A 17,105-nucleotide genomic window follows, 5' to 3' on the forward strand; every position below is an offset into this window, starting at 1 on the left:
GCTGCTCTTTGATTTCTCTCGCCAGAAGCTCAGTCTCATTACAACACACCAGCACTTGTGTGCGTTTGCTGCGTGTTTGAAGTCGGATCAAACCCCAGATATGGGTCATGTAAAGCTTAATGCTCTGGGTTTATTGGGATTTACTCTATATATACTGTAAATCCTGTGATCGTGTCAATAATACATTACAAATGCAGTTTTGTCAGATGTAAAACGGAAAGAAAATGGAAAATATTAGGATATCTAGTGAGATACTGATGGGGATGAGCTGATGCGATACTTAGCATCGGTATCGATCCAATACTGGTGATAAAACTCATTGAATTGGATATCAGTGAGGGAAAAATTTTGCTAAATCATGTTGAGGCCGTTTATTTCTTCTTAAGAACGTCATTGTATAAAAGGTGAAAAATGATTTGAATTGGACTGATATTAGTATCAGTAGATACTCAAGGTTCTGATATCGGTATCATAAAAAAGTGACATCTGTGATATTTACCATAAGAATCTGATGAATAAATGAAGTAAACAGCTATAAACATGTCTGGTACCTGAGCTGTTGTATGAACCAGGTCTTTTCTCTTGTGCAGCAGTGAGGTTTTTTGTCTCCAAGACGTTTCAACGGCCTGCAGCTCCGACTGCAATCGACTCTGACACTCCGACTCTGTTGCAGTGTCACACAAGCGCTTGCCAGCTGCCAGTGTCTGGTTGAACGTGGTCGAGTGCAGATCCAAGGACTCTTTAACACACTTGGAAGAAATGAGGATGGGAGGTTTTGTTTTTCAGAAGAAAATGAGAGTCTCACTAGAGGAAATGAGCTACTTCTACAGTGGAAATCAATTGTGTCACAAAATCTGTTTTGTGGCACTAAATAAATGTGTTTCTCTTTCTTTCTTCCTTCCTGTGCAAGTAAACAAGCACAATGAAAGCCAACAGGGTTATTGCTGACATTCTGTCACACAGTGAAAGGAGCACTGGCTGATTACATTTCAATGTTTTCGTCAAAAATTTCGAGACTGAAGCTTGAATTTTTGTGAAACAATACAATTTGCTTACCACAAAGCACAGTATTCAATCAGTCAGTCAGTCAGAACATGATTAATTGCATTTAACACATTAATGCTGAAGTTATTTCGCAAATTGAAATTGAAAGCAGAATTAGCTGTTTTACCTAAATTATTCAGCCCTAACGTCTTCACATCAAGCCACAATCTTGACATTTGATGTCACAGTAGCCTCCAACTGTGGTCTGCTGGTTGGCCGATGCCTTTTTTTTTGGACATTTGGGGGCGATAGGATTGATGTAGTGAGAAGGAAAAACACTGTCATGGATACTGAGAAGGACGTCCTGGTGAGTTTTATGCTCCCTGGAAGCCTGACCATTCATTTCTGGGCAAAAAGTACAATCAGGTGATGGAAGGACGGATGCTACAGCCAACCATGTGCTAGACAAGACCACAAAATGGATGCTTTTCCCCTGTGTGTGTGTGTGTGTGTGTGTGATTTTCAGCCATTTTGATTTGAAAGTAAAACAAACCCACGCTGACCTGGTAATCATCCGCGCAGCTTCGTGGTTGCTGCAGTGAGCAAAGAGCGGGGGCAGCAGGGGGCAGCAGAGGGTCGACACCCCTCAACAGCTTCCATAAGAGTTTGGAGCCATGGCGGTAGATCCTCCTGTGTCTGAGATCTTCTTCCACCGCGCACCTGCGGTGATGAACCAGAGTGACAGCACTGAACCAGCTCTGCCTCATTTTCACAGCTGGAGCCAAGAGTTCAGATCTGTACAAGAAGCAGCACAAGAGGTTCAGTTCACGTGGCTGCACTTGGGCGATGAAAATATTTGTTAAAAAAAAAAAAAAAAAATCATACTTTGTGATAAACTATGCACAAAAACATGAACTCGACGTGGTAGGAGTAATAAAATGAGGAATAAATATGGGTCTGTCATAGGTTATTCACAGGCAATTGCTACAACAACACAAAATCAGCAGATTTTTAAGACCGTCGTAAAGTCTAAAGTAGCAATCCCAGCAGGGGGAACAGCAAGTACTTTTCCCTTGGACGCCTTTAAAAACTGCAGGAGCTGTCCAAGTTTTCCACACGCTGCAAGAAATGATTTACGGGAGCATCGAGAAAAGAGACATCAAGCTGCTCCAGGGAAGGAAACACCTGCCCACGGTGGATTTTTTTGGTCGTGCGTCAGTGAGCAGCTGAAAATGAATGTGTGAGGAGCGAACCCCCTGGGGGAAAACTCATATGTAATTAACTTTAATTAGAAGATGAGGTCTGGAGAAAAACAAGGCTGCAATTCCAATTCACTCATACCTGAGATTGTTTATTTTAATTCCTATTTTTCCACAGACAAAGCTACGCTAAGAGATGCTCCATCCACGTTCAATACATAGACTTTATGCACTTTGTTCTCTATGCTGTGAATAAATAGAGAAATCCAGCACTTTTAACTTTTCACAGACACAACTTTACACCATATGATTGTCTCCCAATATATTGATTATCACAGAATCACTGTATCGTGATATTATTGGTATCGTGGCCCATGTATCGCGTATCGCATCGTGAAGTACCCTGTGATTCACGCCGCTATTTTTTAACCTATGTAGCCTTCAGTTAGCATCAAAACTCAAAAGATGTTTAGTTTATCCATTGTGGGCTACTGTAGAAACATGGTGGTCCAAAATGGCCACCTCTGAAGAGCTGACCCTCCCCCTGATGTAATAAAAAAAAAAAGGCTAATTCTGGTTTTGATCGTACACTTATTTTCACCACATTTTGTACACACTGGACCTTTAAAGATTCAGAAATAAACACATAAAACATTCCCCCAAAATATAGGTAAAAGCATTCAAACACACAAAAAACTAACTTTAAATCAGAACTCAAAGCAACAATTGACATTCAAACACACCCGTAGCAGCCAAGTTCAAACAGTTTGGTTCACGTTTTCCGTCATTGGTTGTTCAGTGTAAAAATGGCTAATTTAATACAAGGAACACAAACCCTGAATCTTGAGGTGTTTTTTTGTTTTTAAAGTAACAAGAAAAAGCTTGTTTCGCAGACAACAAATAAAAATCAAAGTGTTTGCTTAATTTTCTGTTACAGCTCTACAGAAGCTGTGGTAGCTGATTCGCCTAAAATCCCATTATCCCTCTAGTTCTACCTGTGCCATGACACATCCCATCATGAAAACAAGCACATGATCCCTTCAGCTTCTCACAGTGCAGTCGTAAACTATGACAATGGGAGAGCCAAAAATGTTTTTGCCATTCTCCAATTTTTTTGGACAGTGTTCTGACAGAAATGGCAAAATTGTGTCAAAACACATGCCGTTCCAGTGAAATTAAGACTTTTCCAATCAAACCAAAGAGTTTGCCAAACTGAAACTCTGTGAATGTACCACCTTCATTTGACTTGATGATACACAGTGGAGGAGGAAAAACTAAAAGGGGAAAATAATGGTGATATATAACTAACACCAATTTAATGTTGTACCTTTTCTCTCCCGATGCTTCTTCCATGGACTTGAATGCATCACAGAGAACATTCTGTAAAAGTTGGTGTCCAGTAATTATTTCAGCCTGAAGCCTCTGAGGGAACAAGTGACAAACAGCAGGAGAGCGAGAGAGAGAGAGAGCGATAATAGAGTCAGTGATCTATAAAAATGTCCTGCTGCTGCTGCAGCTGTAATTACTGTGATTACACATTAAACAAGTGAATATGCTGAAAAATCTGTATTTCTTTAGCTTTCTCAAGCCTTTATCACCAAATATTTCCTTGTAACACCTGAGCAGGATATATGTGAGAATTGTATGTATAGTTGAGACTCTACATAAGCAATATAAATCATTTATTCACTCTCCTATCTTTGAATTTCAGTCGTGTATAAAGTATCTAAAAGGGATATGTTACCAGAAAATGACTTTGGTAGAAGATGAAGTCACTTTTTTTATGATATTACTTAAGTAAAGGTCTTAAGGTTTATGACCTTTACTGTACTTAAGTATCAAAAGTCCTTTTCTGATATTAAATGTACTTTTTTAGAAGTAAAAGTATTAAAAAAAAAAGTGAGGAGCTACGATTGAGTCATGGTGATTCAGTGGTAGGGCGAGTTGTCTTTCAACTGGAAGGCTCAATTCCTGCCTCTGCTAGTCTATATGTGTCCTTGAATAAGACAATTAACCCCATGTTGCAGCGTATGAGTAGCAGAACTATAGTAAAGCAGCTCATCAAGACTAGAAAAGCTCTATATAAATACAGACCATAATACCAACTCTTCTTCTTCTTCTGATTTCATTTGGTAGTAACGAGTAACAAAGATAGTTAGAGGAAATGTAGTGAAGTAAAAGTTGCTAGAAAAATAAATAAAGTACAGATATGTGAACTTTGTACTTAAATACCATAACAAATTACAACACTGTTGAATTTGAGTAACTGTGGCTCACCCCTTGCTTTCAGGATGTAAAAACTACACCACCTGAGGTAAAGTTTTTGAATAAAACTTATTAAATAGTGTGGACCGGATTTAGCATCTCGTCTCAGTTTTGTTCGGTCTAATCTGAGTAACAGGTTTTTATACCTGATGCAGACTCAGCGTCTCTTGAACACATGAGTTACTTTGAGGTTTCGCGGACGCCGCCTCCTCGACGAGTTTCTCCGTGAGACGTGTCAGTTTCTCACACTTCTCCTGAAAGTTCTGGGAACTCTGACACTCGGCCTGCAGCTCTCTGTGAGAGGAAAAAAACCCAGAAAAATACATGATATTCAAACACATGTGCATGGTCTGCGTCAAAAGGTGATAAATCTCTTTATCAAGGGCAAAATAAGTGAAACATTTTAAGGGCTTGCACTAGTGGTGTAGTACTGGAGACCTTTTTTTTGGAAGATCTTTGTCTCATGCATCGTTTAGGATGTACAGGATTTGATTCTGGGTCCAAACACTCTGTCTCCATCCCCAAAAAACTTTTACGAATCAAATTAATTAAAGCTTTGCATTTGCGGGTGCTAAATTTCATAAATACTCATCCACGCCTTCATAGCTTCCAGACTCGACCACTGTTAAGAGCATTCTTTATGGCCTTCCCTCTACTGACCTCCAAAAACTGCAGTACATCCAAAATTCAGCTGCCCACATTAACTCCCATCCTCCAACAGCTCCACCAGCTCTCTGTGTAATTCCATATTTATTTATTTATTTCGGTCATGACATTTAGATCACTCATCATTGCAGTTCACACAATATACATAACTGAAAGGGAAAGCGGGAGAAGCAAAGCTTGACTAGTCCCGCCCCCATTATCATCATACATTTCATTTCCTTTTTTTTTTTTATGACATTTTGACAAAGAAAAAATGTTTCAGCATCCAGTAGCACTCAGAGATATAGTCTAGCTCTAGACAGTCAACTCAGACTCCATGTGTGTCTGTACATGTGTCCATGATGTTCCATCGCGCCGTCGCACCGTTTCCCACAGTGTCTACAGATTTCTGTCCCTGACCTTTGTCATACTTTCTTTCTGTGTCATTCTGTATCGATTAATAGTCATCTCTACATACTTCTTTTTAAATACACACAGTTTTGCTGATTTTTTCATCTCCTCATCCAGATTGTTCCACTGTCTGACCCCCGTGACCGATACAGTAAAGGATTTTAATGTAGTTCTTACCCTTCTCTGCCTAAACCTCATGTTCCCCTTAGATTGTGTGGGTTAGTACAAACTCCTCCTCATCACCTGCAAAGCCCTAAATAACCTTACCCCCTCTTACCTCACTGACCTTCTCCATGGGCATTAACCCACCCCGCCTTCTCCGATCTGCCGATTCCAACTACCCTCTGGAACTCCCTCCCACTACACACCCGGAATTCAAACTCATTACAGACTTACAAAACACAAATTAAGAGCCACCTGTTCATTACTTAATTTTATCTATTTATTTATTACTGACCACCTTTGTTTTATTATCTTGTTAAAGTGTCTATGAGTGACCTGAAAAGCACTATAAAAGTCGTATCATTATTATCAAATTAGCATTAAATTCAGAATTTGTCTCAGATTTCTATACTTCACACATCTTTTTTTTTTTTAAGTCTAACACGTACCTGTTCATGTCAGATGTGCGACTCATGCTCTCCATCCACTCCTTGGAGACCGCGTGCAGTCGCTCTGTGTCCTGGTTGTTCAGGCTCAAATAGCTGCTCATCTCGCCGACGTCAACCAGCGACGGAAACAGATCACTGAGCTCCGAGAGAACCTGCTACACACACACACACACACACACACAGAGAGAAAGAAACAGTGAAGATAAAGCATGTTTTTTAGGTTAAAGAGCCCATAGACAAAATGTCTGATATCAGTGTTTCCCAAGCGTTCTATAATGGGGGACTCACTTTTTAAAGACGGCAAACTTCGTAACCAAAATCCCAATACAAAACATGACAAAAGCAAATTTCGGCTTAATTTTGCAACTAATTTCCATCCAGATCCATAACAACTAATATCATTTATCAGAGGTTTAGTAAATTAATACAAAAAACTAAATTTTTTTGCATGATATTTAAAACATACACATACATCTTAATTGACAGGCTGGGAAAATTCAGCAAATTTGTTTGGGGACCTAAAAAAAACCATAACCTGTGATCCATCTGAGGGTCCCGACCCAGTCTTTGAGAACCTCAGTCTTGTATAATTAATGGGCTTGAGGAGAAAGAATGAGCATTCAGACCAACCTTCACAGAGTCTTCATCCTTTAAACCAGCCATCACTTTATCTTTGATATTCTGTGTTTGCTTTTCAAGGTTCAGCAAAAAAGTGTGAAACAGTCTGTGGTTTTGCAGATCCTCCTGCACACACACACACACAGAAATGTAAAGTTACTGAATAAATCAACATGAATTTGGTGAAAGAGCAACAGCAAAAGACTTAAAAGTCTCTGACCTGAAGACTTTTCTTTTTCTCTGCCATCGCCCGGGTCAGCAGCAGGGCGTCACGTGACAGGAGTCTGCTCTCGGACTGGATCAGATTCGCGGCCAGCGGTTCTAATCGCCCAGCGAGAGGCTCGGAAGCATCCAGCGTCTCGCTCACGCCTGTTTGCATTCTCTCAGCAACTTCCTGCAACTTCTGGTATAAATAAGAGACAATATAAAACCAATATTTTGCTTCCGTTCTTCATGAACAAAAATGATTTAATCTTATTTGTATGGTGTGTCACTACTGAATGAGGGAGCGCTCGTGTGGATACAGACAAATCTTGTCATGGACTCTTCTTTGTGTTTTCAGGCAAACTACAATCTCTCTGTAGTCGTCTCACTTCACTAGTATTAATGTTATTGTTGCCTCCATCTTTCTTAACATGAAACAAATTACTTCCTGTGCGCAGTGTGGCAATGTCACCAGGCGACATAAGAGTTAAACACTGCGGGCCTGTGTTGTGTTGACGTGTGGGTTGTGTTGAGTGTTAGCTTTGTTAAACGTTTGTTTTTAGCTATTGTTCTCCTGCTCTTACCTGAACCGGTCTAAACTGGAAGTAGGCAGACTATAGCTTCATGTTTATGTACAACTCTTCATCTTCACCTAATACAAGCTAATTGTTTTCTAGAGATGGAACTGACTCAGGTGTCCTAAAATACAACTTCCTGTGTGTGTGCTACCCTGTAAAGAGATTAGAAATGTTCAAAATGTTCAAAACAACACATCATGCAGCATCTGGACTGAGCGCTAAGTACAACAGACCCTGCGCACGATATATTTCTGCCGATGAGAGTGTACTGGCTGTTCCTTTCCAGGAACAGGAGCCCATTCACTTAGCAAAAAAAAAAAAGAAGAAGAAGCAACATTTAATTGAATTGTGAATGGAATGCATATAAACTCTCTGTATCTGGGCCCGGAACATGATGAGTCAGCCTGGGAATGACTCTCACTGAACTTCAACAATGGTTGAAGGTCTGCAGAGAGCACATTGAATTTTCTACTCGTTTATAAAGGAATAAATAAACACGCGTCAGCATAATGTCTGCCATTAATGAATTGCTTAATTAGTAAATGAAATTACTGAGGTTTCATTTTCTTTACAAAGGTCCTACAAAAACATCTAGTGGTCAGACTGCGCACATACACATTAGACACTTGGGTGAGGAGCAAAGCAGCTGAATGTCAAGATTCGTCAATGTTTGTACTGAATATTTCAACGGCACTCTGTACACAAACACAGAGCTGGTTTAGCGGAATTCCTGCTCTCCGTCTCCCTCTTCCTCCATCAGTGGTACTGCAGCCTCACCGCAAGAGTCTCTTCTCTTCTGTTCGTCTTCTCCACTTCTATTTAGATTTGTGTATACACGTTCTCAATAACATGCATAAAATACAGTTGGAATTCATTTACCAGGGATCTCATGGAAATGATTTGTTTTAAAAATTTAACTGTTGTAGAACAGGAAACAGGCTGTAAATGTTGCCTAATATGCACTAATTTTTGGATCATAGTAGTTTGGCTTCTAAAACTAAGTGAGTCCCTAGTGACGCTACTACAGCAAAATTTGGATTTGGAGCCACGGTGAACTCACCTCCACTGCGTCAACGACAGTCTGCTTGTCATGTTCAGGTGACTGTGAAGAATCCAGAAGCTCCTCCCACTGAAGTCTCAGGTGCTTCAGGTGAAGGGAGGAGCTCTCAGAGAGACGACTGTACTCCTGCCACAGAGAAACCGTCTCTCCCATCTTCACCTGCTCGTCATTCAGCTCCTGGGTTATGTCCTTCCACCTGACACAGCCACAGGACATCATGTATTTTAGATTGACATCAAAATATCCATCCGTTTCATTACATCTAAGCACAACAGCAAGTCATTTTTGAATTTATAAGGACTCAGCAGTTGTTTGACAGTGATCTGGGCATTTTTCCATCCACCTTTGTTTTAATTCAAAACACTGATTTATTGTGCTAACTAACCGTTTCTGCTCTCCTTCCAGTTGGTCACTTAATACCCGTGCTGTTCCACCATGAAGAGTCTTCACCAGACTGTGGAGGGACTTTTCCACAGCTGCCCAAAGCTCTTCTCCTTTCTCTGCCTTCCTCTGGAGTTCCTGTGCAAAGAAAGTCACCTAGTCAATAGTATTGACTTCCCCAAAACTCACTGTAGCACCGTAGAGACTTGAGATTCATATAAAGCACTTATTCCACCATATCTATGTGAGGGGCTTTTAAGCTTGGCTTATTTTTTCTAAGGGTCCAAAAAGCAAAATAACATATTGCAACGTTTAAGTATCAGACATTCTAAATACTCCCTGTACTCATCAATTATTAAAAAAAAGTATCTTACAAAACATCATTATCAGTGACCTGTAAAAGAAAAATCTTAAAACTCTCCTTACCAATAAAAAGACATCATGTTACAAAAAAAGTATATGAATAAGCGTTTTTCTTTGTATTATCAAAACAATGGTGTTGTATCAAAATGACCAAAAAAATATAAACCAGCAACGATCACTATTATAAAATACAAGCTATGATTATTCCTTATTGTAACTGTAAAGCCAGTGCTTCTGCTCACCTGGAGGAGCTCCATGTTTCCTTCTGCCTGCTTCAGTGAGAAGAGTGTGGCTCGCTGATGCCGCAGAGCACAGAGAACCTCAGTGGCGTTCAGAGTAACTTCACTCAGATCTCGCTCAAAACGGCTCCACTTCTCGAGTGTGTGCTGTAGCGCTGGTCTCACAACTTCCATCTGCACATGACATTTGAAAGGAAGAAGAGCATATTCAGTATTTTTGAAGGGTTAAGGTTAGAGCATTGGTAACAAAATCACACACTTTATGCTGCCGAGCAACATACTGTATGTATCCTGAGCCATATTTAGTTTATTTAACCTGTAAAAAAGTTGCATTCAATTTAAGACAGCAGCACAAATTAAACATCATGTTACAGACATTTAGGACAACAGAAGTTCCTAACTAGTTCAAATAAAAACAATGACATCTCAGGAAATCCACCTCAAATCCTTTCATTCTGAGTTTAAATGCAGTTTCTGAATATATAACAGTGCAATATTCCCGGTAACCTTCAGATCGTATGTTATATATTTTGAAGAAAAGGAAAAACGAGCACTGTATCGTCTTTATCGTGCTCGTTTTCCTCATAGATTCACCAAATAGATGAACATTTTCCCTTTGTGCCGTTTAGTGCTCGTTAACGAGCTGACGGTGGATTTATGGTGGATTTTTTTGCCTTGTTAAAAAAAAAAAAAAAAAAAAAAAAAAAAAAGCATATTGCAGCAGCTGGAAAGAGACAACACAGAAAAAGAGTGCAGTAAAAAGTGAAGGAGGCCGTAAAATCAAAAGAGCAATAAAGAGCATTTCTCTGCGGCTCTACAAATGTTTCAAAATGTTTCAAAACCTATTTGGGTGATTTTTGTCAGCAGGACAACACTAGAGCTTCATTTATTTGAGCCATCGATCATGAATAATTATAGATATTGATCATTAGGGCTAGAAGTGGCTGTTTAATGTGTTTCAAGTAGCCACAATCTGCTTATTTCATGTTCACCTGTTGTCTAAGATCCTCACAGGAGTCACAAACACTCTCTGCCTGGTTTGAGAAAGTGATGTCACAAGGACACTCCTCTTCCTGTTCACCACACACTCGAGAGGCTTTCAGCTCCTGCAGGGCTGCAGCCACCTCCTTCACTCTGTCTGCAGACGTCTGCGGGAGGAAACAGACAAAACATCTCATAAGCGCGGACGCACAGTACGGCGCACAAACGTTCACCTGCTCTGTTTGTTTCCGTCACTCTACCTCCCACTCTTCCAGAGCCCGGCGAGCCACACTTTGACTCGTGGGTTGTTTCCACTGACTCAGCTGCTTTTTCTGCTGCGTCACCCAACCACGGAGACGCTTTAGCTTCCTCTCTCTGACCGCACAGGTGTGACGCATCTGTTCGGCCCCTTGAATCTGAGGGGGAAAGCCAGAGAGCAGCTCATTCATGAGCACAAACCACAGATAAGATAAACAGGAAGTTGCCATCGTTGCATGCATAAATAGAATCATATTACTTTCTGGCATGACAAGTTTAATGTGGTCTGCCAGGCTTTTGTTTTTAAAGTAAATAATATTTTTTTTTTTGATACAGAAACACTGCATACAGTATCACAAGAAGTCAGTGCGATGTATGACTCTTCAGGTTCTGATTGTTTAAAACTGAGTTACCTGGAGTTTAAAAGTGGATATATAACTACATGGAGGCAGCTGACAAAAAATAATGCTTTGTGGCAGAAACAAAGAATGTAAATATGTAATTTAACTATGTTAAGCTGTAAAAAAAAAATATTAATTTAAGGAATTTCAACCTAATACATGATAATACAACAATATACAGTATAACCACACCGAGGTGTTTTCTTTGTGGCCCTGCAGTGGAAAAGTTTCGGGCAGCCATGCTTCACGCCGGTGTGATACATGGTACTGTATATTCTCATCTGGTAGCTGAGACACTGACCTGGCTGTCCAGCTCTCGCTGCAGGTGAAGCAACTGAAGTGTGAGAGCGCCAAGTTCCTCTGCAAACACCGTACGCTCAGATTGTACAACCTGGACGTCCACTGCTGCTGCCCGAGGCCCAGACTGGCACAGGAAATCAAGGAGGAGCTGCCCACTGACAGTACCTGCCTTTAACTCCTGAAAAAGGAGGTGACAGAGAAGCGAGGTCCTTTAGTTTTAAAAATTGTGTTGAATATGAATTTCTTCACCTCGGCTTGATTAAGTTTCTCTTGGTTTTCTTTTAATGTTGCGTTACTTGTCCAGACTGTATCCGGGAAATTTGGAGCTGCAAGGTGGAGGAAACAGCAGCAGCAACTGCAATTGGCACATGCAGGCATATACTGTAGTGGGGTCAAATCCACTTCTGAAACTTTTCATGGCCACTTCTTAGTGTTTTCTGCTGCTGTATGAAGCGGTCTGGCTAAACCTCACTTATTCAAACTAGCCTACATGACCATTGACCCACAATCACATCAGCCATGTTTTTCTGTATTTTGCATTTGAATTTGTCCGTTGTTATTGTATTTTAACTTTTCTATCTTTAACTTTTTAATTTGTCTGTTTCTTATCTTAACTTTTGAGTGATTTATCTTCTTTTATATGAACATGTGAAAAAGACCTTGAGTGCCTGAAAAGAACTTAGAATAAAAAGCGTTATTATTATTAAAAGAGAAGGAGAGAGGTGGTTTCAGAACAACAACTTGAACTTCAGAGTCCTTCAGAATAAAAGTCCCTGAGTTAAAAATAATAAGTGTGGAGTGGAGAGATGAGAATAGTTCAGGTACCTGATAATGGTGCAGGACTTCATTGATCTGAGCAGCATCTTTAATCTTGAGATGGTTTTCTTTCTCTCGGCTCAGCGAAGCCTGCAGCTTCTTCATCCACGTCTCCAGGTCGGAGAGCAGCTCCACCGGCGGCCACCGAGCCAGCAGTCGCTAAAACACAGAGAAAAAAAAAAGAGTTAAATCAAACCTTTCACTTCTAATTTGATTGTTTTTAAATGACGTATTTGACCAGGTAATTTGATTAGTGAATCATCCCTTTTGTAACTAAGGTGATTGCGTGTAAGACACTGAATTTAAGCTTGAAATCTGTTTTATTTTTGTTGTTTTTTTTACGAGTTTAAATCCATTTCCATTTGCTGGTGATAAATCGCTGCAGAAAATGAAGTGTCCTACTCCTGCTTTTAAAAAATCCTCCCTGTCCTCAATCATCGCAGAAACTAATTTCAGCCGGGCTGTGGTGACGCGTGTACTCCCCTTTATTTCTCAGTGTCTCATTATTTTTTGAAAAACAACAGCACTTTCATGGAATTTGGACCATTATATGTAATTCATTGGGGGAAATGGAAAGTTTATGAAGCATGTGGTTGAAATTTGGAGGAAAAAACAAAAAACAAAAAAACCCTAGTAAATACTGACTGGCCCCACCACCAGTGTGTGTGTGTGTGTGTGTGTGTTAATCCTGACCACAACCGTTTATTTAAGACAAGATAGTGAGAAAGTCATTGACTAATACAACAGATCAAACCACTATAATGAGCTGCTAATACCTGTGAAATAGTGAACACTTTCTTAAAGAAAAAGTAATGATCTGCTAAACGGTGAAACCAGAAACTATTTATTTCTTGTCATTTGACACGATTGTTAATACATTTTCATTTATTTTATTTGATTATTGGTGGTGTTTCATGGCAGTTGACAACCTTAATGTTGCCTTCCCCGGGATTTAATCATCCGTTACTTCTTTTTCCTTTGTTTAAATTATTGAATTGATAATTAATAATTAAAAAACAAACGCATGTGTAAAAAAAGTTGTGTTGAATAAATGTTTAATTCCAGTGATATTTGTTCCAATATTGTCATATTCTGCTTATTAATACTCAACAAAGAGGGTAAACAAAGAGATTACCATGTTGAATTAAGATGTACATTAATGTTTTTATTATTTATTTGTAAACCGAAGGCTTTAAAGCTCACATTAGATTAAAAAAAAGATTGAAAAATTAAGTATGACTTAGTTCTACTTCTTACTTGATTTATAATGTCAGTAAAACTTTTCCTGAGGAGTTAATGGTCTTAATCGCTAGTTTTGTTCAATAGGAAAATAAGTCAATTTTGTAGATTATGTTCACATTTAAAATAAATATTGACCATAAAGTATGGAACATGTGAGCGTGATTGACAGCTGGCATCAGCTTGCAGGTTCTGAAGGTTTCAAAAATGGGCGTTCAGATTGTTATGGGTGACATCATGATGGAGTAAAGAGCATGTACAGACTTGGAAACATCTTTTAACTTTAATTTAAGATAACATTAATCGAAAAAACCCCACTCTACACTATCTTAGACTGGTTTTACTCTTGAAGAACAGCCACCATCTTTGAAATTGATGATGTGAGCAGTGGTTGAAGAAATAAAGAACTTCTGAAAATCATGTTTTAAAAAGCACCTTGTGAATCTGGTCTTGTGTCTTGGACAGGTCACAGGTCAGCTGGCTCCAGTCGACCTCCAGCTGAGTGACCTGAGCTCTCACGGGACTGTCGGCTTCCCTCAGGTGGATCAGCTGAGTGGCTTCAGTGGAAACAGCTGCTCTCTGCACAGACATGGCTTCTACCTCCATGGAGAAGTCCTGGACGATGGAAACAAAAATACCCAGCTGCGTGAGCTTTTATTTTGGTTCATCATACCATGACAAAGTGTGTTCTGACGTTACGTTTCTCTGATTTCCCATGTTTCTGCCGTATAGTAAGACAATAATTCGACACTGGAGTCGTACCAGCAGCTCGATGACACTGTTGTGGACACACTCCTGGTTCGGGTTGGACCAAGACTTCAAGCGTTCGTTGGCAGCGGCCAGCCAATTACTGACCGAGGCGAAGTTTGTGTGGAATCTGTGGGGAGGATGAGAGAAGACGAGGGTGACGCAGTGGAGCAGAACACGACTGCTCCTTCAGACGCTGAGTGAAGTAACCGCTGAGGTCTGGAGCCAATAATAAGATAACAAGATTATAGATGAGTGGCAAGTGTTATTTGCGCTGTCTACATGGTTATTAAAGGAAGAACTGATTTATCTGAACATTGATAGTGACTGGAAAACTTCGTCTTATTGAATCAGTAGTTGGATTAGAGGTTACAAATTTTACTGTTTTTGATCAGAGGTAGTAAATAAAGGTTTTTTGATGAATTTGTGATTATACAAAGACGTTTGAAGAGCTGAAGGATGATGCTGAACTGCAGTATCATCATTCTTGGTCGAATGGCACATTTTGATGAATGAATTGTGGGGGATGTAGACGTAGAAGAAATAGAAGTAGAACAAGACAAAGGAGAAGAAGTAGAAGAAATAGAAGTATAACAAGATGAAGGAGAAGAAGTAGAAGACATAGAAGTAGAAGAAATAGACGTAGAACAAGATGAAGGAGAAGAAGTAGAAGTCAAAGAAGTAGAACAAGATGAAGGAGAAGAAGTAGAAGAAATAGAAGTAGAACAAGATGAAGGAGAAGAAGTAGAAGAAATAGAAGTAGAACAAGTAGAAGAAATAGAAGAAGTAGAACAAGATGAAGGAGAAGAAGTAGAAGGAATAGAAGTAGAACAAGATGAAGGAGAATAAGTAGAAGAAATAGAAGAAGTAGAACAAGACAAAGGAGAAGTAGAAGGCAAAGAAGTAGAAGAAATAGAAGGGGAACAAGATGAATGAGAAGAAGTAAAAGGCATAGAAGTAGAAGAAATAGAAGTAGAACAAGACGAAAGGAGAAGAAGTAGTCAAAGAAGTAGAAGAAATAGAATAAGTAGAACACGATAAAGGAGAAGAAGTAGAAGGCAAAGAAATAGAATAAGTAGAACAAGATCAAGATGGAGAAGAAGTAGGAGAAAGAGAAGAAGTAGAACAAGATGAAGGAGAAGAACAAGAACAACCATGATACCATGATGTATTAACATTAGTATACATCAGTATAAGCATGTTCTAATGTTGCTGTAAACTAGAGAATCTCTTTTTTCACACTGATTCAGATTTAGTGACATAAAAATATTATAATGTTTCTGGAAGTTTTAAATACCAAATATTCATATAATCATCAGCAAACGTGTATTTGCATGTGAATAGAATGAAAGGAAACCACAGGTGATCGGAGCAGTCATTACTAATTACAGCATTGAACCATGGTTGTGGTGGACGTCATCACTCGTACAAATAATAAAGTAATAATAATGATGATGATGATGATGATGATGAAAAAGACTCAGCATGTCTTCCGGACATGGCACATTGTGGGGTGTGAAGAGGAACTTTTAGTTCGGTGTTCTTTATAATAGCCATTAAAAGGTTTGGCCCTGGAGTGAACAAAACACTTTGGTTTGACATTTTCTATTTTGTATCCATGAAAAAAAAAAAGAAAAAAAGGAGAAAAATACAGAAACGCTGACATGGTTGTTCCAGACATTCGTCAGACTGGTCAGGCAGTAATTACACCTGCCTGTCCGTCTGTCCGGCCCACACTAGAACATAACAGGCTTCTCAAGCTCCATAATGTGTTTTTGCAGGTTATTTTCTGAGTCTGTCCCACCTGGATCCAACGTCCTGGATGTCTCTGCAGCGCTGAATCTCTTGCTCGGCGCGCCTCAGGGCATTCGCCCACCGCAGCTCCACAGCGCCTCCTGTCTGGACGAGCGAGGCAGCAAACGACGCGGGCTCCGTCTGCAGCAGCCTGCACCGATCCAGGAGGAAACCTACGGCAGCTCGACTCTCGTCCAACTGCACCAGGGTTTGCTGAGAGATGAGGGGTGGGATTCAGAATAAAAAAAACAAGTGTGTTTTGCTGATAACTGAGGGTTTGAGCATAATATTCCACAGCCTCAATAGATCTCATTGGGATTATGTGGAACAAACACACATCCAATTTTAATAAACACTGTGTACTGGGCAAGATTGACAAAACAACAACAACTACAAAAAAAGCAAAAACATCAGTACTTGCTCTCAGAAACATCAGGTGTGGTCCGAAAATAAAGAGATTGTAGCTGCTTTTATTTTGCTTTCAGATGAGATGTAAGTGTATTTTTTACCTTATTTAGGACGTATTTCTGGCATACACACGGAACTTGTCAGGACCGCAAGCCGTCATGGAGACAAAAACCTGGTCCCAGTGAGGCAGAACCTCATTTCTGAGGAACTGTTTAAGTTTAGAGCTCAGATTTCAGATTTAAACTGTGGCTTTAATTGGTTATGGTTAAGCTTAGGGCTAACGATTTGTTTTAAAGCTGTCAATGCAGTGTCCTAAGAAGAACAGCTGCATAAACTTGTGTGTGTGTGTGTGTCTGACAAACAGACAGGAACTTGTAAAGAGATGAATCGGACAACACAGTAATTCAGGACTGTGTCTCTATTAATCTGTCAACACCTGACGTCTGAACCAAAACACTCACTCGCTCGCTCTTGTCCTCGGCGTGAACCTCATCACGTGATATACTGTACATGTAAAAACATGGACACACTTTGTTTGCACATGTAAAAATGTTGAGTTTTGCTCTAAAAAAACTCAAATTTGTCTCAGATAAAACACAAAAT

At 39.7% G+C, this 17,105-nt stretch overlaps 1 protein-coding gene and 1 long non-coding RNA gene across 5 annotated transcripts in view; one reads left to right on the forward strand and one right to left on the reverse strand.

The window, feature by feature from the left end:
* The window catches only part of LOC131443253 (nesprin-2-like), a 97,570-nt gene that overhangs the window by 25,008 nt on the left and 55,457 nt on the right, over window positions 1–17,105 (reverse strand). For 3 of the 4 annotated variants that reach the window (XM_058612700.1, XM_058612699.1, XM_058612703.1), the window contains 17 exons: window positions 16,105–16,307; window positions 14,316–14,430; window positions 13,989–14,168; window positions 12,324–12,473; window positions 11,500–11,676; window positions 10,800–10,955; window positions 10,551–10,706; window positions 9,562–9,732; window positions 8,961–9,094; window positions 8,576–8,771; window positions 6,954–7,136; window positions 6,746–6,859; window positions 6,116–6,270; window positions 4,595–4,742; window positions 3,511–3,605; window positions 1,548–1,779; window positions 552–749 (listed from right to left, as the gene is read on the reverse strand). In XM_058612700.1, coding sequence (XP_058468683.1) covers window positions 552–749; window positions 1,548–1,779; window positions 3,511–3,605; window positions 4,595–4,742; window positions 6,116–6,270; window positions 6,746–6,859; window positions 6,954–7,136; window positions 8,576–8,771; window positions 8,961–9,094; window positions 9,562–9,732; window positions 10,551–10,706; window positions 10,800–10,955; window positions 11,500–11,676; window positions 12,324–12,473; window positions 13,989–14,168; window positions 14,316–14,430; window positions 16,105–16,307 — 2,763 coding nt within the window. The remainder of the gene's footprint in view (window positions 1–551; window positions 750–1,547; window positions 1,780–3,510; window positions 3,606–4,594; window positions 4,743–6,115; window positions 6,271–6,745; window positions 6,860–6,953; window positions 7,137–8,575; window positions 8,772–8,960; window positions 9,095–9,561; window positions 9,733–10,550; window positions 10,707–10,799; window positions 10,956–11,499; window positions 11,677–12,323; window positions 12,474–13,988; window positions 14,169–14,315; window positions 14,431–16,104; window positions 16,308–17,105) is intronic. The other variant, XM_058612701.1, reaches the window with a different exon arrangement.
* LOC131443254 (uncharacterized) lies at window positions 14,111–16,154 on the forward strand. Its single transcript, XR_009233589.1, has 3 exons — window positions 14,111–14,199; window positions 14,286–14,505; window positions 16,082–16,154. It is a non-coding gene; the product is annotated as an uncharacterized LOC131443254 (long non-coding RNA).

This window comes from Solea solea, chromosome 17 (assembly GCF_958295425.1).
Source record: "Solea solea chromosome 17, fSolSol10.1, whole genome shotgun sequence".
NCBI lineage: Eukaryota > Metazoa > Chordata > Actinopteri > Pleuronectiformes > Soleidae > Solea > Solea solea.